This window comes from Polyodon spathula, chromosome 5 (genome assembly GCF_017654505.1).
Source record: "Polyodon spathula isolate WHYD16114869_AA chromosome 5, ASM1765450v1, whole genome shotgun sequence".
NCBI classification, from domain to species: domain Eukaryota; kingdom Metazoa; phylum Chordata; class Actinopteri; order Acipenseriformes; family Polyodontidae; genus Polyodon; species Polyodon spathula.
In genome coordinates, this window is record NC_054538.1 from 77,153,230 (window position 1) to 77,180,677 (window position 27,448).

The 27,448-nt window shown below is 39.2% G+C and overlaps 1 protein-coding gene across 1 annotated transcript in view; it reads right to left on the minus strand.

The window, feature by feature from the left end:
• The window catches only part of LOC121316343 (protein kinase C epsilon type-like), a 169,936-nt gene that overhangs the window by 18,425 nt on the left and 124,063 nt on the right, over positions 1 to 27,448 (minus strand). Inside the window, exon 11 of the mRNA XM_041251406.1 lies at positions 10,716 to 10,870. Coding sequence (XP_041107340.1) covers positions 10,716 to 10,870 — 155 coding nt within the window. The remainder of the gene's footprint in view (positions 1 to 10,715; positions 10,871 to 27,448) is intronic.

Here is a 27,448-nt window from a genome sequence, read left to right on the forward strand (position 1 = left end):
TCCCCCACAGTTCGAAGCCTTGGTGTACTTCTTAACAGCACCCTCTCCTTTCATGTCCACATCTCCTCCGTGGTCAAATCTTCCTTCTATCATCTTCGAAACATCTCCAAAGTCCATCCCTACTTTTCCCTCCTGGATGTGGAGATCCTTTGTCATGCACTTGTCTCCTCTTGACTTGACTGTTGCAACTCTCTATATGGCGGTCTCCAGGCGTGCACCATAAATCGACTGTAGTATTTTATGGGTTTTAAACTGCTGTATTTTTTTCCTTAAATAGTAGGAGTGTGGGAAGGGGTGTTTTGTGTATCGCAAATATTCCTTAAATGTCCTTATTAAGACATTTTGGTACCAACACTTTTGAGTATAGAGGACAGCATCATTTAGTAATTAGAGGACAGTATTGCCACTTGTGAAAACTTGACAACAAAGCCAAAAATGAAATGCTTAAAATTTAAAATTGGTTAACAAACTAGCAAGCACTGTCAAAATCAACTTTTTTTAATACAGTGCAAAACTAATTTATTTGAACATATTGTTTAGGGACTTTGTGATACCTGCATGGTGGGTGTCTTAACAGTATTATCTACAACATATCGACAATAACAATCCAAAGCAAATTTGCACCGTTGTTACAGACTTTCTAACAAGTCTGGCATAAACAATTTTGGCTGTTACTTAATTAACCCCTTGTAAAAAGAACCACCAAACTGCTTAACCTAAAAAGAACAATCCTACAGGTTCCAAAGTAGCAGGCTCAGGCTCACATCACAAATTCCAGATTTTCTATGTCCACTGATGGAAACGTCTAGTCTGTTTTTAGTTTTTTAAAGCAAATTGGCTTCACGGCTCTCAGATTGGTGGAAGTATAATTGGCGATCCAATCCAAACCATCAATAAAGACAACATAAATTCCACTCCAAAATGTCCCGTTACATGGTACGTCAAAGAAAATATTAAAGGGAGGCTGGTGTTTTTTATGCGTTTCACTTAAAACCGGACAGTAGGGCTTGTTAATTCCTGCCACCTAGACACAGATGCCAATTCCCAGACTGTCTGGGTGAAACCCGCAGGTGGCAATCCTACATTCGCTTCTTTTTTCTTTCCTAAAGAACTGGATGTTTTTTACAGAATGTAGAAAAATCCATTTAAGCAATGACCAGATTTGGTTCATGCCTTTAAAACATCGACAATTGTTATCTCGGCCTCCTAGCTGGGCGTTCTAGTTAATATCCATTTGATTTGGAATTGCTTTCATAAGTTTTTACAGACGACAGACAGAGGTATGATGATTTGAGATGTGATTTTGTCATGGTAAAATTATATATATATATATATATATATATATATATATATTAGATATATATATATATATATTATAAATATTTTAGGCCGTATCAGTGCCAATTTTTATCCCTGTTAAAAATACTAACCAGTTCACTGATGTGGTCACGGCTAGTGTATAAAATTTGAATTTAAATATATTTATCCATATATATATATACTCTAATATTTTAGTAGTAGTGCAATGTAACCATATATTGAGTGCATTTAAAATGTATTTAATGTGTTTTCTTTTAACACACACTTCTAGTCAAAAGTAAAATGCAGATTTTTTTTTTTTTGTTCAACATTATCTGTTAAAAACAATGTAACAGCAATATGCATATCTTTTAATTATACCTTGTCTGATGTAAAAAAGAAAAAAAAAAAATTAACACTGAAATGTTGTTTTTTACTATAAATGTTCTGGTTGTAAATTGAGAACTGTACAATATCATTTCAATTAATGCCTGTTTAAACACAGCTGTGGTGCTGGTATTACAAGATGTACATTAAAAGATCAGAAGGATTGTTCTGCATTTACACTGTTGACAGGTTAAGCACCACAGGGGAAAGACTCAAGAGCTGCAAACCGGGATTCATGCTTCTGCAGAACTGTAAACCGCCCTCCCTTTAGGCTTTGCATTATCAAGTGTTTGCAGAGGTAGACTTTCTGCACCAAAGGTTCATTTGAAGTTTGTTTCTCATTAAAGCTGCTCTGTCCCCTTTCATGAAATAGCGACTACACAATTGTTTCTGTCAGTTTTCTTTCCATTTATCCGTACGCTAATGTGACTCATAAAGAACGATAAGAACGAGGTGCTGACAGAAAACCAGTTCCAAAAACCAATTAGCACAATTAAAAGCAAACGTCAAGCCACAGATCAAACAAACAGAATAACAAGTACTGGCAGTATTTTGAGAAGAGAAACCAGACACAGGGCTCAGTATTCAAAAAATAAAACAGTGAGAAATATCATGGACCATGGACACTTAGAAACCACAGCTGACTCACTGTCGTCAACAGAATATCTTTCCAGTGTTTTCTTCTTTGATTTCTACAAAACATTTTGAATCCATGAGGTTTGTACAGCAGACTAATCTGGACCAGTTGGGACCGATTATACTGATAGTAATCTGTAACAGACTAAAACACCTTGGCAATGCTTTATGTTTTTGATTATATTTCACAGCATTATTATATTGAAGTTTTTTGGTTTCTAAAGCTGCTCTGGTTACGTTTCACGCCAATAGTCCAACGTATGGCTGGTAGAGTCAAAGGGGGATGCCAAAGGTTTCACCTTCCAGTTGAATCCATTTTGAAACTGTGTATCAAATAAACTGTTCATTCGAGAATGCACCACATTGTGAGTGATTGTTACTGAGCTAGCTGAACAAATGAGGGATTAGAAGACCCTTACTTTGGATCTGCTGATCTGACCACAGCTGCTGGTGTACAGCATCAAGGTGTCCATTGTGTTTCTGCACTGCTTTGCACACCAGTCTCTAACCTGGGGCATTTTGGGTAACGAAGAATCAAAATATTAAACAGATTTTATTTTCAATTTCTAGTTTTCTCAAATTATAATCGTGACATTCCAAACTGACAACATTAAACACAAATGCAGGCCTCCTGATCCTCAGAAGCATCCAAATGATCCCAAATACTGCCTGCACTCCGAGCACTTAATCCTTTTATCAAATCCTTTAATAAAGAAGAAGATTTCGAGATAAGGCACGCTTGATGAAAGGTTTCCGAGGGTGTATCATGAAACCATTCAGGTCAGGGTTTGATGGTTGAATGCTTAAAAAATGTCAACATCACCTTAAAAGATATCATTCATCCAAAGGTGTACTAAACTTGTTTGACCCCCACCTCCTGCCATTTGAGAGTGTGATATAACCGGTACCCACCTCCACACCAGCACACAGGACTGAAGGTGCTGTGGATGCATTTGTCTGCTCTTCACTTCACAGGGGGGTGCAGTGCCTTGATCTGTCAGTGACATGTGTCAATTGTTCCATTTGCGCAACCTCCAGTCCAACACAGCAGCAGGAGAAAACACAACTACACAGCACAAAACTGTTTTCTTTCACAGGTGATACATCATTTATATTCCTCTGCGTCATGTTTCTTTGGTGTGCGTACAGTCAGGTGTTTTGTTAAAATCAAGAGAACACTTGCCCTATTTCAGGGGTGACTAGTCAACCCTTCCACTCCTGTTTGTGTTCCAACCTGAATTTAATTAAATATTTTTGCTACTCTAGATACATTATTTAATCCTTCCCCTAATAGTCCTACCCTTGACATTAGCTCCTCTCACAGCTGCAATGACTGCTTACATTTCTTCAAAAATAAAATACTAGACATCAGAAATGAGATTCCATAGACACCTGCTATTAAGGAGGACTCCAGCACAATTTTACCAACTACACCTATTAAGACTACTATGGGGGCTTTTTCTTTGATTACCTTACAGGAACTGACAGAGCTAGTTTGACATATGAGAGCTACTACATGCTCTCTTGATCCTATTCCTACAAAACTATTAAAATATGTTCTTGGTGTTATTAATACCACATTTTAAATATTATAAATGGTTCACTTTCCTCCAGTCTAGTTCCCTCAGCACTTAATTGTGGTAAAGCCTGTGCTTAAGAAACACAATGTGGACCCTAAAGTCCTCAATAATTATAGGCCAGTCTCCAACTTACCATTCTTACAGAAGGTTCTAGAGAGAGCTGTTGCAATTCAATAACAAACATTTCTAACTCTTAATGGTATATCTGAGAAGTTTCAGTCTGGTTTTCGTGCTGCACGTAGCACCGAGATGGCTCTTGTCAGAGTTGTGAACGGTCTGCTGATAAGCTCTGACTCGGGTTTTCCATCACTATTAATTCTTCTTGATCCAAGTGCTGCCTTTGATACTGTGCATCATTCCATCCTACTGAATTGTCTTGAAAGCACACTGGGACTGTCTGGCCTTGTCTTAGCCTGGTTCAAATCTTACCTTTCTGATAGGTTTCAGTTCATCTCTATTGGGGTTTGTGGCGGAGTGTCCCGCCCCTTTATGTTTATTTAAGTGTTTTCTGTTGTATGTAGTGTGTTTAATGTTGGTGTTTATGTATAAAATACATGGGATATAAATATGGGTTGCAAGCACAAGTGTTTAAAATGTATATTTGTATTTAGGCACGAGGATTGCACAGCACTTCACGTGCAAGTAAAATAATATGTGAGCATGGGGAATTGCACTTTTATTAATTCACGTGCAGTTGTACCGAGACTCCAATTGAATGACTGATTATCAATCGAGTCTCGGTACAGCTGCATAAAAGCTGCGTGTTTTCACTCACTCAGGGCTGTGTGTTCGGTGAGTGGAGAACGGGATTGGAGACGGAGTTAACTGTAATAATAATAACAATTATAAAAATAGTTAAAATAGAAGCTCACTGTGTTTTGTCTGTATAGTCCGTTTTGCTTGTCTTTTTTTGTTTTGGCTACGAGTGCCTTGTCGTGTGTCTTGTTTGTCTTACAACCTTTTATTTTCTGTCTGTCTGTTCATTATTAAATGCTGAGCGAGACCATTCGCTCAGCTTCACCAAACTCCTCCTCTGTTGTTTATTTCCTGGTTCCTGGTTTCTGGTCTGACGTCACCCACTGCAGCTGTCTTTGTGACAGGATGTAAAATCAGCATTATTGGAAGGTGTCTGAGGTGTTCCACAGGGCTTCATTCTAGGTCCCTTGCTGTTTTCATTATATATGCTACCGTCAGGGCCGACATAATCATATAGGAAGAACAGGCGCCTGCCAAGGGCGGCAAAACAGTATGCTATACAAATGTGTTGTGGTTTGTTCTTTTTTTCTGCTATGTACTGTACCATGCTTTATGATACTTATTGTATAAAAACCGCTATATAAATGCAAGAAATAAATGAATAAATAAATATAATTGTACCTGTAAAGCCTGGAGTGGAATGGCACTCAGGACAGTGATAGTACACCCTTGCCCTACTGTGATGAAACTCAGGAACCTTCTGTTGCCCAATTTATTTATCGGTATATGGAGGTTCTCTGTATCATTTATGTTATTTTATACAGTAGTTTTCCATCTAGAGAATTCCTTGTCCAACTGTGATGACCTTCTTTGGCACAATTCAATGCCTCATAATCTCGGAGTATGCCTTTGTGTCATAAATCTATATTAGCTGATCTATACAGGCGGCTGGTGACTGCTGGTGAGGGCAAGACCACGACTGCGGACGACTGTGACACCTGAAAGACGCAATAACCCAAACAGTGAATGCAGGTATCACCATCGACCAGAACAGAGCACAGGGATTCTCACCAATAACACGTCCTGTATAATCAATACATGAATTCTCAACAATAACACGCCCCATATAATCAATACATGAATTCTCAACAATAACACACCCCGTATAATCAATACAGGGATTCTCACCAATAACACGTCCTGTATAAGCAATAAAGGGATTCTCACCAATAACACGCCCCCGTATAATCAATACAGGGATTCTCACCAATAACACGTCCTGTATAATCAATACATGAATTCTCAACAATAACACGTCCCGTACAATCAATACAGGGATTCTTACCAATAACATGCACCGAATAATCAATACAGGGATTCTCACCAATAACACACCCTGTATAATCAATACAGGGATTCTCACCAATAACATGCACCGTATAATCAATACAGGGATTCTCACCAATAACACACCCTGTATAATCAATACAGGGATTCTCACCAATAACATGCACCATATAATCAATACAGGGATTCTCACCAATAACACACCCTGTATAATCAATAAAGTCCTCTCAGTCCAATGTGTGCCAGCATACTTTAATATATCGTGTGCTCCTCTGTCTAAATTGGAACTGCAGTCAAGACTGCCGCAAGGTTTTTGGCAGCATTAAAAAGCAGTGTGCTTTAGGAAGAAAAAACAAAACAAAACAAAACAGTACACAGAAGGGAAAAGGCCACACTAATCAATCATGATGGAAAGCATTTCCTGAGCTTTATATCAAGCTGGAGTTATTTTTCCATTACGCACTGAGTGAACTCTGCTCTCCGCCTGTACATTCGAGAATGGAGCAAACAAAGCAAGGACCGTCTTCTCTGTTTATTAACTCATTTCTTTTCTGTTGAATACAATTGTGTGTTTATGTCTCGTGAAATGCAATGCACACCTCAATGATTTTTATTAGTTTTATATAAAACAATGTTTGTCAAAACTACTACTGTATATCTAAGGAGAATCTGTATCCAACACAATATTCATTAATCATTAGACATACTTCATGTTCTGTTTCAGAGGTGTCTGCTTGTGTACTCATGTTTCAAGTGTGTGTGAGCATGCAGGTTTTTGTGTGGGCTTGTGAATCACTGGTGCCGATATTCTCTCTGTACATAACAAACTGTCTTGAGCAACTGTTTCCATAGGAAGAGTCTATTCTGAGAGCAGCTTCGCTGGTGTGTGTGAGTTTCAATTATTACACGTTCTTCAGGTGTGGTTGTGTATTCTGTCCATGATGGAACTGGACTGGGAAGAAACAGGAAGGACCACATTACCCTGCTCTCCCTCTTTCTGAGTTCTCCTCCACTCTGCAGTGGGTCGAGTCTAATTTGTCTTATTGGCCAAAAGAAATATTTTTAATGTGTTTATTATTTATTTAACCAGGAGATTTACCCATTAAGACCAAGGCCTTGTTAAAAAGGAATCCTTGAAAACAATAACGAGATCATTATAATGTATTAAAAGACAATTAGAATGTACAAATAATGCAATAAAACATGCTGGGTTCAAATTTAATCAGCAGCACAGAGATCAAAGAACAGAGTAAAAAAGACATGGATCTATTTGTGACTGTGGAATGAAGCAGAAGCATTGACAGGAGGTTCTAAGCATTTCCCTAATATGAAACTGTTCCAATTTTATTAGAATTAAAAAAAAAAAAAAAAAAAAAAAAAAAAAGGTTCTAGTAACTCTAGTGAAACACTTCACATACTAGTCGATGGCCCAGATATTGCATTACAGGCATTGCCCCCATCAAGTGCTACTCATTTGGGAACTGTTGGTCTCAAATTTAAGCAGCCTAACTCATAACAGACTGGAATTCACAATGTGTTTTAAAAAGCGTTTAAAATCCCATTCTGCTGCTAAGAGTCAATTCACTTCTAAATGTACCTTTAAACAGTTTGTCCTGGTACAATAATCTACGGGACAGCGGCAAGCTGAAACACGCTCCCAGAAGAGACTGTGATAGCTGGGCGAGTGCGAGGCGGCAGTCTGAACACAGTGTATTAGAGCTTGCTGTTGAAGCTTTTATTTGTCTCCCCAGGAAAACTGACTGAAGGTCACCCTGGGACCAGCCGCAGTAAACATGCCGAGGTGTTGGCTCCCGATTTTTTTTGTTTTACTGTGCATCATGTATTATGCATTTCTCTGTATTTAAAGTATTATGGATTTTCTTGTTGTTACTGCAGCCTGTAAAGCACTTTGTGATGGTGGTCAACTATGAAAGGCGCTATATAAAATAAAGATTGATTGATTGAGATAAAGTAACAAGCTGGTGTTTCCCGCCTCCATTGGCAGCCACAGTCTCAGTGGCGCTTGCCTGGAACAGTCATCACCTCACAGACGAGATGAACGCAGCGAGTTAAAGCCAACTTCTCTCTCGCACTCCCTCTCTCTTTATGCATATATATAATATTTGCTAGCTGGCTGCCGCAAAGCTATATGAAGACAAAAGCCAGGTACATACAAAATAGGCCCTTTACTGCAATGGCTTATAAACTGTTATAAATTATGTATCATTTGCTTGAATGGTGGCCCTATGGATGCTATATTTGAGAAAGCCAGTTTAGGACAGCTGACATTTTTACTGCAGTACCAAGGCCACAAAACTGTCAGCTTACAGCAGTAAAAATGTCAGCACCGCGGATGAGAGGAAAATTGGCTTCCAAGCGGCTTTTAAAACAATGCAGAAGCTAATTGACTTTGATCGGTACTCAATTATACAGGCAAGGGAAGGACAGCTTTTCTTGTTTTGAAATAAACACATTAACGAATGGATTTATTTAATACCTTCTGATAAATGCTTCTTAAAGGCAATTCCGACTGTGAGTATCACCACACCTCTACTACCTGGCTTGACAATTTTGAGTTTGAAAAAAAAACAAAAATAAAGGTCACATCGTACCCATTTCTCAAGTTTTTTAAAGCTGGGTGCAGAATGCAGTACGCAGTGTCATAGAGCGAAAACAATAGATGAGGAAAATAATTATTTTAAGAATAGAACATTCAAACAAACACCATTTGAAATGTTTATATTTGTTCCTGTAACAGAATTTGTACACGGCTGTATCGAAAAGGTAGCATGCAAAGACAACACAGGCACCAGTGCGATCTGAAGTAAAGCACACACACTCTACTGTGCAGCAGTGTCGCAGTGTCTCCCATGTTCGGAACTTTGCATTGTAATTTCTTTAGTGTTGAACTAGGCTCACTGATCTTTCACTGAATGGAAATGTTTATAACATGCAATGCAGGAAAGCTTTATTTGTCCACATTCTCAGTCTTGAGAGAACCCCCTTAGTCATGCTCGTCCCTTGGGTGCTGACCTCTACTTCAAAGACTTGATTGTCCAAGCCTTGTGATTAACAACATCCGTACAGATTCTATACACTCCAAGCCACCATTCTGGGTGGCATTCCTAGGGATTCCAGTACAGCAAATTGCCCAGCACATCCCTACGCCCGCTCCTCTGGGGCTGTGATAACTTGCACTGTTCTCTTCTCAAGATCCTGCAACAAGCAGCAGACAGGACCCACTATATATTTGTAGACAATTCTCACAAAAATTAGTATTTCAATGATTATTGTGGAATATTTATGTAGCGGCGTCTGGTTACCGAAACAGTATCTACACACAGCCAATGCAATAATTCCAAAGGGTACCAGATCATGTTGTTGAAATCTAATACATGAATGGCTCCCTGTGCTCAGATTAGCTGAAACAACCCTAAGCATTGTATAATACAGTAGGAATAGTTTCAGTATGGTATTAGTATAGTACTCTGTTGTGTGATGGGTTGGAATTCTTCTGAAAGGCTATTACGTTGCTTTGCCCCAGGTGAGTACAAATCTGCATTTCATTTGAATGAAGAAGTGTTAAGAATGTCATTACTTTAATTTTTTTTAAACAAATTTAATAAAATAAATGAATAAATGGGTCCTGATTATATTACTGGGATGCTGGATGTTGTGTTGGATTTTGTATTAAACCCAGAAGTGTGTATTCTGTTAATGTCTGTGATTCAAAATCTTGTGAATTCTGATTGAGGAAAATTAAAGAGAGCCACATAGTTTCTATTGTGATTGTTACAAATCACAAATTCATAAAGGGGTGTGTTTTTATTAATCAAATTAACCAGTATGTTCCTTTAGGTTACTTTTTCTTTTCTTCTATGGTGAGCAAATCTTGAAACCCTTGTTTTAGTGTGTGAGTGCTAGTGTGGGTTACAGTTTGAACGTTTTGCACACCAGCAGTGGCGTATTATTTAGATCCTAGCGATTCTAGACACTGGAAAGCTGTCCACAATGCATAATAATGACCTGGCTGGATGCGAGCCCTAAAGGAACGCGCGCACACCTCTGCCTGCAGTAGAGCAGCGTGGTCAAAATCCCAATTAGAGGAGACTATGCTGAATGTTAATGATACGTGCTCTCATAGATTCCAGCTGTCTCCTAATCCCTGTGAATCTCTGTCGCTGCTAATTGACTGGAGGAATAAAGCTTTGTTTTGATCTCTGGTTAGTCCAGACAATGTCAGAGTCTTAAATCCAGACAGCAATGAGCAAAAGAGCTGCTTCCTGTTTGGTGACTGGAGAGTTGGACCCCTCGTGGCGCTCAGAAAACGAAGAGGGCAGACGAGAGTGGGATCAGTGGCACTGTGATCCTATTGTGCCAGCGCTGGGGAGACAAACTAATCTCCGGAAGTCGTAGGCACAGGACGGTTGGTGGGGGGGGTGATGGGGGAATGTCGGGTGGTAGTGAAGGGATGGCATTGATCTGTTTACACCAGGTTGCACTTTGCCAAACATTTAGAAAAACAAAAAGCTTTATTCGCTCAATAATGCAAAGTTGGCACACACTCTTGGCTGCCTCCCTGGGGACCATTCATATGTAAACATAAATGACAAATGACCAAAAAAGAAAAGAAAAAAAAGAAAGAAGGAAAGTCCCATGTAAGCAAATTGACATAAACAAGCAGCCTCCTAAACCCCAGTTGCTAAGAGATGGAGAGGCCTTAGGCCAGGACTGGGGAGCACCCCATTGCTTCTTGAGCTAAACAAGTACCTGTAGATGACGCCATGTTGGTGGAGAAACATAAGCGCTGATGTGACCTCGGCTGCATAGAAGCGGGAGCGGGCTTCGTCGAACTTGCGGGAGCGCTGGATCTGGAACATGAGGTCTCCTCCGTTCACATACTCCATGACAAAGAAAAGCCGGTCCTGCCATAGAGGAGACATAAAAGGAGACAAGCAGTCATTGAGGACGCCTCTCTTCTCCCTCGCTCGGGGCTTGGAGTGGGCTGAAAAGCCACAGCATGATTTTGCAAAGGGATTTGCGTCAAAGAGACGCCGTGGAAACTAATTAAAAGAAAGAAGCCAACAAAATAAAGACAAGATGCACAAAGAAAAGCGCAGTTTCTTACCCCACTTCTATTTATTTATTCTTTCTTTTTAAATCTTGATAATAGTCTTTTGCTTTTTATTTATTTTTTAATTTTTATTAAGGACCATTTGCTATCGCGTCTTGGCTTTGCCACGTTTTTGTATGGGCATTACAGTCTCTTTAAGGAAAAACTGAAATGTTAAATGAAAACTGTACTTAAATTGCTAAATCAAAAAAGAGTATTGGGTAATCTTCACAAAATAAGCTGTAATGGTTGTAATAGCATCAATAAAGCTGCTTTGCAATATTCCCCTGTAAGCTCATTCACTGCTCCCCTGTATATTCATTCACTGCTCCCCTGTATGTTCATTCACTGCTCCCCTGTATGTTCATTCACTGCTCCCCTGTATATTCATTCACTGCTCCCCTGTATGTTCATTCACTGCTCCCCTGTATGTTCATTCACTGCTCCCCTGTATATTCATTCACTGTTCCCCTGTATGTTCATTCACTGTTCCCCTGTATGTTCATTCACTGCTCCCCTGTAAGTTCATTCACTGCTCCCCTGTATATTCATTCACTGCTCCCCTGTATGTTCATTCACTGTTCCCCTGTATGTTCATTCACTGCTCCCCTGTATGTTCATTCACTGCTCCCCTGTATGTTCATTCACTGCTCCCCTGTATGTTCATTCACTGCTCCCCTGTATGTTCATTCACTGCTCCCCTGTATATTCATTCACTGCTCCCCTGTATATTCATTCACTGCTCCCCTGTATGTTCATTCACTGCTCCCCTGTATGTTCATTCACTGCTCCCCTGTATATTCATTCACTGCTCCCCTGTATAGTTCATTCACTGCTCCCCTGTATGTTCATTCACTGCTCCCCTGTAAGTTCATTCACTGCTCCCCTCATTCAGCTCCCCTGTATATTCATTCACTGCTCCCCTGTATGTTCATTCACTGCTCCCCTGTATGTTCATTCACTGCTCCCCTGTATATTCATTCACTGCTCCCCTGTAAGTTCACTCACTGCTCCCCTGTATGTTCATTCACTGCTCCCCTGTAAGTTCATTCACTGCTCCCCTGTATGTTCATTCACTGCTCCCCTGTAAGTTCACTCAAGCTCCCCTGTATATTCATTCACTGTTCCCCTGTATGTTCATTCACTGCTCCCCTGTATGTTCATTCACTGCTCCCCTGTATGTTCATTCACTGCTCCCCTGTATGTTCATTCACTGCTCCCCTGTATGTTCATTCACTGCTCCCCTGTATGTTCATTCACTGCTCCCCTGTATGTTCATTCACTGCTCCCCTGTATGTTCATTCACTGCTCCCCTGTAAGTTCATTCACTGCTCCCCTGTATATTCATTCACTGCTCCCCTGTATGTTCATTCACTGCTCCCCTGTAAGTTCATTCACTGCTCCCCTGTATATTCATTCACTGCTCCCCTGTATGTTCATTCACTGCTCCCCTGTATGTTCATTCACTGCTCCCCTGTATGTTCATTCACTGCTCCCCTGTATGTTCATTCACTGCTCCCCTGTGTCACTGCTCCCCTGTATGTTCATTCACTGCTCCCCTGTATGTTCATTCACTGCTCCCCTGTATGTTCATTCACTGCTCCCCTGTATGTTCATTCACTGCTCCCCTGTATGTTCATTCACTGCTCCCCTGTGTTCATTCACTGCTCCCCTGTATGTTCATTCACTGCTCCCCTGTCACTGCTCCCCTGTATATTCATTCACTGCTCCCCTGTATGTTCATTCACTGCTCCCCTGTATGTTCATTCACTGCTCCCCTGTATGTTCATTCACTGCTCCCCTGTAAGTTCATTCACTGCTCCCCTGTGTCACTGCTCCCCTGTATGTTCATTCACTGCTCCCCTGTATGTTCATTCACTGCTCCCCTGTCCCCTGTATGTTCATTCACTGTTCCCCTGTATGTTCATTCACTGTTCCCCTGTAAGTTCATTCACTGCTCCCCTGTATGTTCATTCACTGCTCCCCTGTATGTTCATTCACTGCTCCCCTGTATGTTCATTCACTGCTCCCCTGTATGTTCATTCACTGCTCCCCTGTATGTTCATTCACTGCTCCCCTGTCACTGTTCCCCTGTATGTTCATTCACTGCTCCCCTGTAAGTTCATTCACTGCTCCCCTGTATGTTCATTCACTGCTCCCCTGTATATTCATTCACTGCTCCCCTGTATGTTCATTCACTGCTCCCCTGTATGTTCATTCACTGCTCCCCTGTATGTTCATTCACTGCTCCCCTGTATGTTCATTCACTGTTCCCCTGTATGTTCATTCACTGCTCCCCTGTATGTTCATTCACTGCTCCCCTGTATGTTCATTCACTGCTCCCCTGTATGTTCATTCACTGTTCCCCAGTTCATTCACTGCTCCCCTGTATATTCATTCACTGCTCCCCTGTATGTTCATTCACTGTTCACTCACAGCTCCCCTGTACTGCTCCCCTGTGTTCATTCACTGCTCCCCTGTTCCCCTGTATGTTCATTCACTGCTCCCCTGTATGTTCATTCACTGCTCCCCTGTATGTTCATTCACTGTTCCCCTGTATGTTCATTCACTGCTCCCCTGTATGTTCATTCACTGCTCCCCTGTATGTTCATTCACTGCTCCCCTGTATGTTCATTCACTGTTCCCCTGTATGTTCATTCACTGTTCCCCTGTATGTTCATTCACTGTTCCCCTGTATGTTCATTCACTGCTCCCCTGTATGTTCATTCACTGCTCCCCTGTATGTTCATTCACTGTTCCCCTGTATGTTCATTCACTGTGCTCCCCTGTATGTTCATTCACTGCTCCCCTGTATGTTCATTCACTGCTCCCCTGTATGTTCATTCACTGCTCCCCTGTGTTCACTCACTGCTCCCCTGTATGTTCATTCACTGCTCCCCTGTAAGTTCACTCACAGCTCCCCTGTATATTCATTCACTGCTCCCCTGTAAGTTCATTCACTGCTCCCCTGTATGTTCATTCACTGTATGTTCATTCACTTCCCCTGTACTGCTCCCCTGTATGTTCATTCACTTCACACTGCTCCCCTGTATGTTCATTCACTGCTCCCCTGTATGTTCATTCACTGCTCCCCTGTATGTTCATTCACTGCTCCCCTGTATGTTCATTCACTGCTCCCCTGTATACGTTCATTCACTGCTCCCCTGTATGTTCATTCACTGCTCCCCTGTAGTTCATTCACTGCTCCCCTGTATATTCATTCACTGCTCCCCTGTATGTTCATTCACTGCTCCCCTGTATGTTCATTCACTGCTCCCCTGTATGTTCATTCACTGCTCCCCTGTATGTTCATTCACTGTTCCCCTGTTCATTCACTGCTCCCCTGTCACTCACAGCTCCCCTGTTCATTCACTGCTCCCCTGTATGTTCATTCACTGCTCCCCTGTATATTCACTCACAGCTCCCCTGTATATTCATTCACTGCTCCCCTGTATGTTCATTCACTGCTCCCCTGTATATTCATTCACTGCTCCCCTGTATGTTCATTCACTGCTCCCCTGTATGTTCATTCACTGCTCCCCTGTATGTTCATTCACTGCTCCCCTGTATGTTCATTCACTGCTCCCCTGTATGTTCACTTCACTTCCCCTGTATGTTCATTCACTGCTCCCCTGCATGTTCATTCACTGCTCTCCTGTAAGTTCATTCACTGCTCAGGTGTGGACAAAAACAAAGCATCCCCAGGGGCATCAGCTAAGGTGATTGATTTTAATGATTGATTGTACTCCGCTGCTATTAAGATCAATTGAACAGACCCTACTGTCTGAAAGTGAGTGGTCTGTATTATTAATATAGCCAGAGGCAGAAACAATGTGACACTGAAACTGAAGTAGTTAGTGTTTAGTGAACACCACTGTAACAGAACTGCTGAGAGAATCAGCTGTCTGCCAATTATACCAAATTATGCTCATCAAGCTACCCTGATGTCAAATGTATAAAGTTATGAATGAGTTACATAGAACTGGACAGGAAATGTTACTTGTCCTAAACGGGACACAATATTAAAGAGTTTAAAAATGCGGCGTACCACAGGTTATATAACTGTCCTGTATGTAGGCTACAGTACACAAAAACAAAACAAAACTACAATCTGAAATCTAACGGTGTAAAAAAGAACCCCTTTTCCTTCAGCATTGCTATAATTCAATCTGTTTTGGCAATCAATCTTTTTTCTAATTTCACTATTATACAAATGTCTGAGTACTGACAGACGCATGTTTGGAACGCCCTACATTATAAAACACAAGAAGCTTAAACCTGTTGATATCTATCAGGCCCATTAGCGGGAGCATTTACAGTTTTCTTTTGTTGGTTGTTGTTTTGTTTCCACCTTGTTTGTTTGGTACAACAACAAAAAATGAATACGCTTACATTCAATATCAAAACCATACAACTTCAAATAATACGCTTACATTCATTATGAATACCATAAAACTTCAAAGTTCTGGGTTTTTTTCATCTTGTCGAACTTTAAGATAAAATACAGAAATACAGACGGCAGGCAGCAGTCATCTAAAGTAACTATACATTCTTTCAGATTAATATCATACTTCTTACTTCAAAATGACATATTGCTACAGTCAGACACATTCATATTTCAAGATTTTCCTTTTTTCACATTTCCAAACTTTTTATTTCATATTCAATGTAATGGATTCCCTAAACAGATTTTATATATATATATATATATATATATATATATATATATATATATATATATATATATATATATATATATATACACTCAATAAATAAATAATAATAATTTTAAAAAGCCATGATAACAAAGCAGTTAACCTCAAACTATTTATGAAGCAGATTTGTATCACTTTCATCTTAAAAACCTGGGTACATTTATTATTGTGCGAATGCTGCATATTACATAAGTGTCCAACAATCCACCTCGACTTGTACAATTATAAAGTACGAAATTGAATTTAAACAGGATGTTTAAATAGTTTGTTTAAAAGTGCCTAGAATTACAGGCAGTTCCACCCCAATCCAATGTGAATAAACATTTCCTGCTTCTAATTAGAATTGTACGGATAGTCCCCTGCCTGGCTCGCTGCAAGACATGGCTGTGGACTATGTCAAGACGTGGCTGTGGACTTCGGGACTGGACTAGCAAACTTTGCAAAACTTTTGGCCATAGCTGTAAAGGGACTGTTCAACCTTTTATATTACATACGCTTGACAAAATAAATGTGGCCCATATTAACAGCTTGTATAGAAGATGCATTCAGTTTGTTTGATTTTGTTAGAACTCTAACATTCCTATTTTTGCGCAGCAAAATAGGGCAATCTTTTTCTTATTCCATATTATTATTATTATTATTATTATTATTATTATTATTATTATTATTATTATTATTATTAGTGTTATTATTATTATTATTATTATTAGAGTTACAGGCAGGCACCATGGACGTTTCCCAGAACTCTCTATTAGAACATAAGAACATAAGAACATAAGAACATAAGAAAGTTTACAAACGAGAGGAGGCCATTCGGCCTATCTTGCTCGTTTGGTTGTTAGTAGCTTATTGATCCCAAAATCTCATCAAGCAGCTTCTTGAAGGATCCCAGGGTGTCAGCTTCAACAACATTACTGGGGAGTTGATTCCAGACCCTCACAATTCTCTGTGTAAAAAAGTGCCTCCTATTTTCTGTTCTGAATGCCCCTTTGTCTAATCTCCATTTGTGATCCCTGGTCCTTGTTTCTTTTTTCAGGCTGAAAAAGTCCCTTGGGTCGACACTGTCAATACCTTTTAGAATTTTGAATGCTTGAATTAGGTCGCCATGTAGTCTTCTTTGTTCAAGACTGAACAGATTCAATTCTTTTAGCATGTCTGCATATGACATGCCTTTTAAGCCCAGAATAATTCTGGTTGCTCTTCTTTGCACTCTTTCTAGAGCAGCAATATCTTTTTTATAGTGAGGTGACCAGAACTGCAGCCAATATTCAAGATGAAGTCTTACTAGTGCATTGTACAGTTTTAACATTACTTCTCTTGATTTAAATTCAACACTTTTCACAATGTATCCGAGCATCTTGTTAGCCTTTTTGTCTGCACCCCGCTATTAAGTTGTTTTTCCTCCCTTGAATAAAGGCTGCCAGCTTTTTCTATTGATAAAAGGCCTGAAAATACAATGTGTTGTATAATACAAACTATTGCAAATGTGACCTTTTACCATGTGTCAAATATATTACATCCTTACTGACTATCCTTCCTGCGTGTTACGCTAGGGCAGGTACCACTCTTCTTTACATGGTCTTGAACGTTAGGGTACAGTACATACTGTAAGGGTTTTTTTTGTATAAATGTATAGATTTGTCTTGTGGTTACTGACACTGCTTTCAGCTTTACCTATGTTACAGCATCAGCAGTGAGATTAGAAGGTTCATTACGCAGGAAAAAAGAAACATTTGATTTGAAGCAGTAAATACAACAAAGTCCATATTTTTACACAAGTAGACAATTTGTCCTTTGAAATTATAAGCTACAGCACTATAGACTTGAGGATGCGAGTCTCCCACACAATGAATGCCAATTTAAATATACACTGCTTTCCAGTTATTAAGGCACTGTATTTAAATATACACTGCTTTCCAGTTATTGGGGCACAGTATTTAAATATACACTGCTTTCCAGTTATTGGGGCACAGTATTTAAATATACACTGCTTTGCAGTTATTGGGGCACTGTATTTAAATATACACTGCTTTCCAGTTATTGGGGCACAGTATTTAAATATACACTGCTTTCCAGTTATTAAGGCACTGTATTTAAATATACACTGCTTTCCAGTTATTGGGGCACTGTATTTAAATATACACTGCTTTCCAGTTATTGGGGCACAGTATTTAAATATACACTGCTTTGCAGTTATTGGGGCACTGTATTTAAATATACACTGCTTTCCAGTTATTAAGGCACTGTATTTAAATATACACTGCTTTCCAGTTATTAAGGCACTGTATTTAAATATACACTGCTTTCCAGTTATTGGGGCACTGTATTTTTAGGGGGGACTGTATGTCTATGACGGCAAAATAAATAAATAAATAAATAAATAAATAAATAAATAATGGAATAATGGAATAATTCTCAGGGAGCTGAATAATTATTCATTTATAATTTTTATATATATTTTCACGTTTTCCATACTGCTGGTTTGAACACCCAGAATGGATTTACCAAGGTTTTTTTTTTAGTTTTTTTTTTTTTTTTTTTATCAAGCAACAAGAACACAATATCTGCTTTACTTGTATTCAGTTTAGGCTGATTGGACAAATCAATGAACAAACCTTTTAATCATTTCAAACTACCCGGTAGCACTTCATATTGCAGGGGCATACGAATACCATGGTTACTGCTCTAGCGTGGTAACCACTGTGTGGATTAGTGTATAATTGCACAGATGTATCCTGTGCCATGCTGTTACATGGAATTACACGGTAGTTACTGAGTAACAGCTGGCATCATCTGTAATTACCAATTATTACACTGTAATTACATGGCAATTCATGCCCTGGAATCTAAATTGCAGCAAACATCTGTGCAATTCCAGATCAATTAAGACCTCTGGTTTTAGTCTATAGTGTGATAATAATAGAAGCGATAATTTAAAGCCATTCTAGTTCCTTCTGTATGTGCCTGTGCTTGATATCTGGTTGCCAGCTGCCAGTCCTGGTCTCGTTGAAGGCTTGCTGTGTGGTACACAGAGGGGTCAGCTAGCTGTTCTAGGCTTAAAGATAAACATTCTTGAATGTGGTCCAGGCCCACACAGAATGCACTCTGTACATACATTATAATTGTTTCCTGCTGTTATCAGCATCCCAAAGAACGCTACTTTCTTCAAGGTAAAGGGAAAAGTTTGAAGTAGAAAAATAAAGAAGATAAGAAATGATTGTAGCACTGGTGATTATCAGCATGTGACAGTACAGTGGAGTTGGAATTGGTTATTGTGGATACTCTAATAGTTTTCTTTTTTTAGTTTATAAAAATGAACATCAGTAATCCTTTCTTGAACAGAGTTCATTCTAAATGTTGTTATCGTTGTTTATCGGGAGAAAGCTGATTTTTATATGATTCTTTTTTTAAAATATATAGATGATGCTGTAAACAGTATTATTAAGCCTTATTTTCGTTAATTATACATCAATTAGTAAATCAACATGATTTAAATTAAACTAGCTTAAAGCACTTAGGGTCCTATCCATACAAATACTTGCCGACTGCAGTAATAAAACTAATTTTGTTTAAAACTAAGGAAGTTGTCCGTAATGTATTTCATAAAATGTTCTGAGAATAGAGGCGACTGTTGCAAAACACTTTATGAATGTGTATACCGTCGTTCAAGAACGAAAATCCACCTCTTTTTGATGACATCAACAGCATTATTAATGTTCCCTGGGTGGCGCTGGTAGTTGATTGTAAAAAAAAAAAAAAACCCGAAATCCAGCGACAGTAACCTACTACCCAAACCCGAGTCTGCAGCTGCCAGTCACGGGCAGTTTTCAAAACCTGATTTCGGTGCCACTATCACGTCTGTCAAAAATTAAAGACATGTCATAATTTAGAAAAAAAATAAGTAATTTTTAAATAAATACTCTGTATTTTCGTTTTTTTGTTTGGCAACGCTGTTAAACACATTTCCATAAGCACACATAAGATTTCCATTCTTAACTGCAGGACCAAAAAAAAAAAAAAAAAGTTTGTTTTTCGTGACATCCTCCTGCACTGTATTATGACATTAAGATCATTGTAGTAGTTGTTGTTGTTGTCAACAATAATACAACAATAATAATAATAATAATAATAATAATAATAATAATAATAATAATAATAATTTATATTAATATAATAATTATAAAATAATACAACTTTTTGAAAACTTTACATGTTTCAGACTTACAAGTCTCAACTAATAATATAATATTATTATTATTATTATTATTATTATTATTATATTATAATAATAATAATAATAATAATAATAATAATAATAATAATAATAAACCCCGCTTAAAGTTTATAGGGAATCAATCAGGGGTGAGTTTATGTTTATGAATCACTGAAAGTTTCACGCCGTATTGCACACTGTACACAAAATTGATCGTTTTGTGAGGCGTAAAAAAAAAACAAGCAAACAAACAAACAAAAAACCTCCCTTTCAAACACTGATCTCGCAGTGTTTTTTGCAATACCAGGCAAGCCCAAATTTCTCACCGACTGCATCAGCATCCCTGGTATAGTGTACAAGGTAACGCTCCATGAAAATAAACAGGTTCACACAGGCAGTATTCGTCCAACGCAGGTAAAAGAAATAAAAAGGAAACGACCGCTGTCAGCCGCGGATTAGGCAAAGAAATTATAACAAATTATAATCTGTTCTCATTCTCTCATCACTTGCTCTCAGCTTCACAACGCTGTTTAAAAATGATTATGTCAGAGAAGACGTTCTTGTGTGAGTATATATTTATATTAAACATGTTCCTTCATATAAAACAATAGGTTTATTTTTTCAAAATCACGAGTATGTCAAACTGCATAACAGAGCAAGTGTATAAATAAAATATCTTTTAAAAATAGTCTGCCGAGGCTGTCTGTCGTTAGTTTAGACTTGACCATAGAAAGTGTTCAATAACCCCTAGTTATCAACAGCATTTTGCTGTCATTCACTCTTATGAATAGCAGGTTACCGCTCAGGACCAATGAAAACTTTATGCTAATGAGGTCATCATTAACCTTTCTCTCAATTCGTTAAAAACATTCCTTCATAGAGGAAAAGCTTTGGGGCTTAATGACGCATCTGAATTATCTCCTATGAATATCAACTGCCGTTAAAGCTGATATAAATGCCTTTCTACAGCAAATACATTTAATACATTAATACGAATACTATACAGGAAACTCTTCTCTTAACTGTTTCTAATAAACTTTAAGGCATTTCCGCTGGCCTTTTTCACAAAGCTGCTGTTCAAAGCAGAGGGACAGAGCTCTAAGAAACTCTACAGCGCTCCTTCACATCTCCAAACAGGTGACCTCTTATGAGAGAAAACTGGTCTCAGCCCAATACACACACCAACATATCCAATTGTATTTAAACTATTTCAATTCTGCAAACAAGGCTCACATGTCTCTTTAGGACAAACATTTTCTTTCTGTGTTTTGAAATCTGTTTACACCAACAAGTTTTACATCTGAATGTCTAGTCCTCATTTGAAGCTGTTGTGTAAGGCTCAGATTTACCCCAGCGGATTTGAAGCTGTTGTGTAAGGCTCAGATTTACCCCAGCGGATTTGAAGCTGTTGCGTAAGGCTCAGATTTACCCCAGCGGATTTGAAGCTGTTGCGTAAGGCTCAGATTTACCCCAGCGGATTTGAAGCTGTTGTGTAAGGCTCAGATTTACCCCAGCGGATTTGAAGCTGTTGCGTAAGGCTCAGATTTACCCCAGCGGATTTGAAGCTGTTGCGTAAGGCTCAGATTTACCCCAGCGGATTTGAAGCTGTTGCGTAAGGCTCAGATTTACCCCAGCGGATTTGAAGCTGTTGTGTAAGGCTCAGATCTACCCCAGCGGATTTTACCTGCTTTGAAACCAGATTTTCAACAGCCTGTGCTCTACTACTGTTTATAACAGTACATTTATAACTGGCTGAGCATGCTAATGCTGGTTTAACAGATGAGTCAATAGAAGTGAGAAATGATTTACCAAATAAGAAGAACAACAAACAAATACATAAATGTAATTAACAGTGCTCCAAAATCTGCCGTACCGAGTCCCAGAATCTGGTGTACCTTTGCCTACTTATCGGCAGGATTAGAGACTGCCAGCTGGCAACCACACTGACGACTTTGCCAGGCTACGAATCAATGCATAATTGCAGCAACAGGCAGCTCTGTGAGTGCCAGAGCCCATTGTCAGGCAGGAAGGGATATTTCTGCGCCTAATCTCAGGACAAACACAAACGCCTGAAACCTGGTGAGCTCTGAGGATGCTGCTCAGATACATGGAAGTCTGTTTAATCTATTTCAGGTTTCAAATCCCAGCAGCTGTACGGCTCTGTCCCAGTTATACTCTTCCACAGCTCCTACAGTCTGATCGATATTTTTCTCTGCCGTCACATTGCTTTCTTCACATTTATTTTTAAAAACATATTCCTGCTTGTTTTCATGTCTTTACTCCCCAATACATTTCCCTTCACCTAGGCTTAGTTACCTGTAGCTTGCTGTACTGAATCCCGTTGTGTTCTGAGTATCGAGTTCATGGGCAAACCGTCTTTTTTTTATATAGAGACACAATTATACAAATATCTGTGCGCATTTGGTTTTTATCATCCAGTCATATGACGACATTTTGCCTGAGGAATTTTGTTTACAGTGCAAATATGAAGTCTTTATCTCAAATGGTTTCTGAAAAACAAATCATTTACAATTATAACGAGTTACAGTATGTTCTGTAGCTGTTTGTACAACCAGGGGCATGGTGGGGGGGGGGGGGGGGGGGTCCTTGAAACCCATTCAGAAGAGCAAAACTATTTTTGTGACATATTCATATCCGGTTTTACTTCAAAGACAATTTTGAACAATAAAAACGGCTGCATAAGGAAGTAACTGCATGCATGTCTATTATGGAAAACATGACGTATCGCTTGAGGGTTGCAAAGGTCATTAATACCAGTGCCCGGGGGAGAGTCTAGACTATCATACCATTCCACTCACACCCTCATGCTCTGACAGATAAGGTACAGGTACAGTGCTGTAGAAAGTCTATACCCCCTTGAACTTTTTTCACATTTTGTTGTGTCAGTGACTCAGAGTTTCATGCATTTAAATGAGGATTTTTTTTCCCACTTCCGTACACACCATACTCCACACTGTTAAGGGGAAAATCGTTTTTATTGAGAAACATATATATACATTAAAAAGCACTTTTGTAAGCAATTACAGCTGTGAGTCTGTTGTGATAGGTCTCTACCAACTTTGCACACCTAGATTTGGCAATATTTGACCATTCTTCTTTAAAAAACTGTTCAAGCTCTGTCAAGTTCCTTGAGGACTGTTGATGGACAGCAATCTTCAAGTCATGTCACAAATTTTCGATTGGATTTAGGTCGGTGCTCTGACTGGGCCACTCAAGGATATTTACCTTTTTGTTCCTTAGTCACTCCAGTGTAGCTTTGGCTGTGTGCTTTGGGTCGTTGTCATGCTGAAAGGTGAACTTCCATCCCAGTTTCAGCTTTCTTGCAGAGGGCAGCAGGTTTTCCTCAAGGACTTCTCTCTATTCCTTTTCCCTTCTATCCTGACAAGTGCCCCAGTCCCTGCCGATGAGAAACATCCCCATAACATGATGCTGTCGCCACCATGCTTCATAGTAGGGATGGTGGTCTTTGGATGATGCGCTGTGTTGGGTTTGCGCCAAACATAACGCTTTGCACTTAGGCCAAAAAGTTCAATCTTTTGTTTCATTAGACCACAAAACCTTGTGCCACATGGCTACAGAATCGCCTGAGTGTTTTTTTTTTCCCATACTTCAAACAGGATTCAAGGTGGGCTTTGTTAAGTTATGGCTTCCTTCTTGCCACCCTACCATACAGGCCAGATTTGTGGAGCGTTTGGGATATTGTTGTCAATATTTTGACCAGTCTTGGCCATAAAAGCCTGTAGCTCTTGCAAAGTTGCCTCTTGGTAGCCTCTCAGATCAGTCTCCTCCTTGCTTGGTCATCCAGTTTGGAGGGATGGCCTGATCTAGGCAGGGTGGTGCCATACACCTTCCACTTCTGACTAATCGTCTTGACCATGCTCCAAGGCATATTCAAGGCCTTTGATATTTCTTTCTACCCATCCCCTGATCTGTGCCTTTCAACAACTTTGTCCCAGAGTTCTTTTGAAAGAGCCTTGGTGCTCATGGTTGAGTCTTTGCTTTGAAATGCACTACCCAGCAGAGGGAACCTATAGGAACTGCTGAATTTAACCTAAAATCATGTGAATCAGTACAATTTAACACAGGTGGAAGCCACTTAACTTGGTGTGTGATTTTGAAGGTGATTGGTTACACCTGAGCTAATTTAGGATTGCTATTACAAGGGGGGTGGACACTTCTCCAACCAAGCTATTTCAGTTTTTATTTTTAATTAATTTTCTACAAATGTCTAGAATATTTTTTTTTACTTGGAAGTTGTTGGGTAAGATGTGTAGATAGATGAAAAAAAATGCATTTTAATTCCAGGCTACAAGGCAACAAAAGGTGAACATTTTGAAAGGGGGTGTAGACTTTCTATAGGCACTGTAGCTGACCACAATCATTCATCTTTCACTTTTCTTTTTTGTAGAGAACTATTTTTTCACTAATCTCCACACTACAGCTCTGGCCAAAAGTTTTGCATCACCTAGAATTTTAGGATTGAGACAAAATAATATTAATAATACAAACAATAATAACACTGTGTAACACAATTTTTGTTCCTGGGTAGTAAGTGTTATTTCCTAATTGCTTATGCCTCAAAAGTATAGAAAATGGCTATTGTTCCCCACAAACTTTGCTTTTGTGACCAGGACAGTGATATTTTGAAATTTACCTATTTTCAATGAGAAAACGGGCGCATTTGTGTCTTTTCATTCACATAAAATCAGAAAAAACAACATATGAATCCAAATTAACATGTATTTATACTAAAGTAATACAAAAATGACTACAAAAGATTTAGAAGTGAGTAGTTTTTCCAGATTTACAATTATACTGTAAATCACTTTCACGAATCAGCCCTCAAATATAGTCTCCCATCATGTTCTCGTTATACTGTCCTTGGTAGCAGCGTTCAAAGTCCAGTATATCCTGGTGGAAGCGCTCACCTTGCTCCTCCGAGTACGCTCCCATGTTCTCCTTGAATTTATCAAGATGAGCATCAAGGATATGGACTTTGAGGGACATCCTACAGCCCATTGTGCCGTAGTTCTTCACCAGAGTCTCAACCAGCTCCACATAGTTTTCGGCCTTGTGATTGCCCAGGAAGCCCCGAACCACTGCGACAAAGCTGTTCCAAGCCGCTTTCTCCTTACTAGTGAGCTTCTTGGGGAATTCATTGCACTCCAGGAACTTCTTTATCTGTGGTCCGACGAAGACACCGGCTTTGACTTTTGCCTCAGACAGCTTAGGGAAGAAGTCTTGAAGGTACTTGAAGGCTGCCGACTCCTTATCTAGAGCTCTGACAAATTGTTTCATAAGGCCCAATTTGATGTGCAGTGGTGGCATCAGCACCTTCCGGGGGTCCACCAGTGGCTCCCACTTGACGTTGTTCCTCCCCACAGAGAACTCGGTCCGCTGTGGCCAGTCCCGCCTGTGGTAGTGCGCCTTGGTGTCCCTGCTATCCCAAAGGCAAAGATAGCAGGGAAACTTGGTAAAACCGCCTTGGAGACCCATCAGGAATGCCACCATTGCAGCCTCTTGATGCCATCTCAGAAAAATGCAGATATGTACCCACTTAGGCAGCTGGAACTAAACTGAACTGGTGGGCTTAAGGCCCCTGTATTTATACTACTATTTATATTACTGGAAAGTTCTAGAAGTTACTCCAAGTTTACTCAGCACTGAATCTATCTGGAATGTTCTGGAAAATAGGTAAATTTCAAAATATCACTGTCCTGGTCACAAAAGCAAAGTTTGTGGGGAATAACAGTCATTTTCTATACTTTTGAGGCATAAGCAATTAGGAAATAACACTTACTACCCAGGAACCAAAAAAAAAAAAAAAAAAAAATTGTTACACGGTATAATATATATATATATATATATATATATATATATATATATATATATATATATATATATATATATATATATATATAATATGAGAACATAATTTAGATATTCTATTTAACATCATGTAATCAAAGAAACTACAAAATGATATCGCAAAAGTCTACCGGAAGCCATAATGGTAGTACAGTATTTCATATTTGATTTCGAAATGTCACATTTTTAAATTTTTCTCAGTTGTGTAATTCCATATGTTAGCATAGCAATATTCAGCAGGTTTCATTTTACTTTATGAGGCACAATCAGTTTATTCTATAGTGTGATGCAAAGCTTTTGGTCGTAGCTGTGGCTGACAAAAAGAACAGGTTTTCTGTAGGACTGTTTCTAGGCCTGGTCAGACAGTCTGTCACAGAGCAGGGTTAAGAGAACGAACCTATTTTGAAGGTGGTATTTCAATGATGGAAGTACAGAAACAAAATCTGAACAGCAACATCTGAAGACATTGTGGATGCATAATATTATACAAAATGGCTTGCATACAACACACACAAATTGTGTGTTTGATTCTTGTATTCAACGGGTAATTAAGCCTATTGCTTAAATCTGAAAATTTAATTGAAACTGGTTATTCATGGTAAGATGAAACGTACAGCCAGCATCTTGTCCTGTGTTTCCTAAAGGAGACCCGTTGAGAAATCAAATTGATTATCCTTTTAATATTAGTGGAAAAAACAGAAGTACTCAAGAGATGCTGTCCTGTATATTCACTTTATAAAGAAAAACCTGGCTGGTCCTGATTTTCTTACAGTTGCAGCAAAGAAGAGGAGAGGCTATAAAAGGCTTGTAATTGCAGAGCCACAAAGAAAGCTAATTGAACGTGCTGCATTTCACGCAAGAACATTTACACAAGAGCAATAAAACAACAAGTGACACATGGAAATCCTCTGTGTAGCAAATACAATCAAACCCTGATGCACCAGGAGGCCAGATGAACAATATGTAAGGTGTTTTTTGCAATATGATGCATGCTTTGTGTAGTTACAGGAATACAAATGAGAAGTAGTCCTATTTAATGACCAGCAGGGAGACTACATCAGCTGTCAAACAGCACCTGGTACTCCCATCCAAGTATCGAACCAAGCCCAGCCTTGCTTAGCTTCTGAGATCAGACTAGAGTAGGCTTACTCAAAGTGGTGTGACTGCTAATTAAAAAAAAATTCACTTTAGCATCCCCTAAACAAAAGGGGGTGCTAACAAAGTGTCCATTAACTACGTTTAAAGAAAGAAAGGATGAAAAGTTAAAATGTAATCGTGAACCAAAAACAACGGCACAGAGCAAGCCACTTAGAGCCCACTGGTCGAGGAAGGCCGTCATGACGTCATGACGTCAACGAACTCTGCATGGGCATGCTCTAAAGAATCCTTGAATAGACAAGGGCTCTGAACATGGCTGCACAGTCAAAGAGATCATGAGAAGTAAATGTAGTGTTACTGTTACTGTTTTCTCCAATGTAAATTACTTTAAGCTATGTTCCATTATGGAATGCACTCAAATATATTTACATGCTATGGATTTCTGGACATTCAGAACAAAAGTCACTTTCTTAAA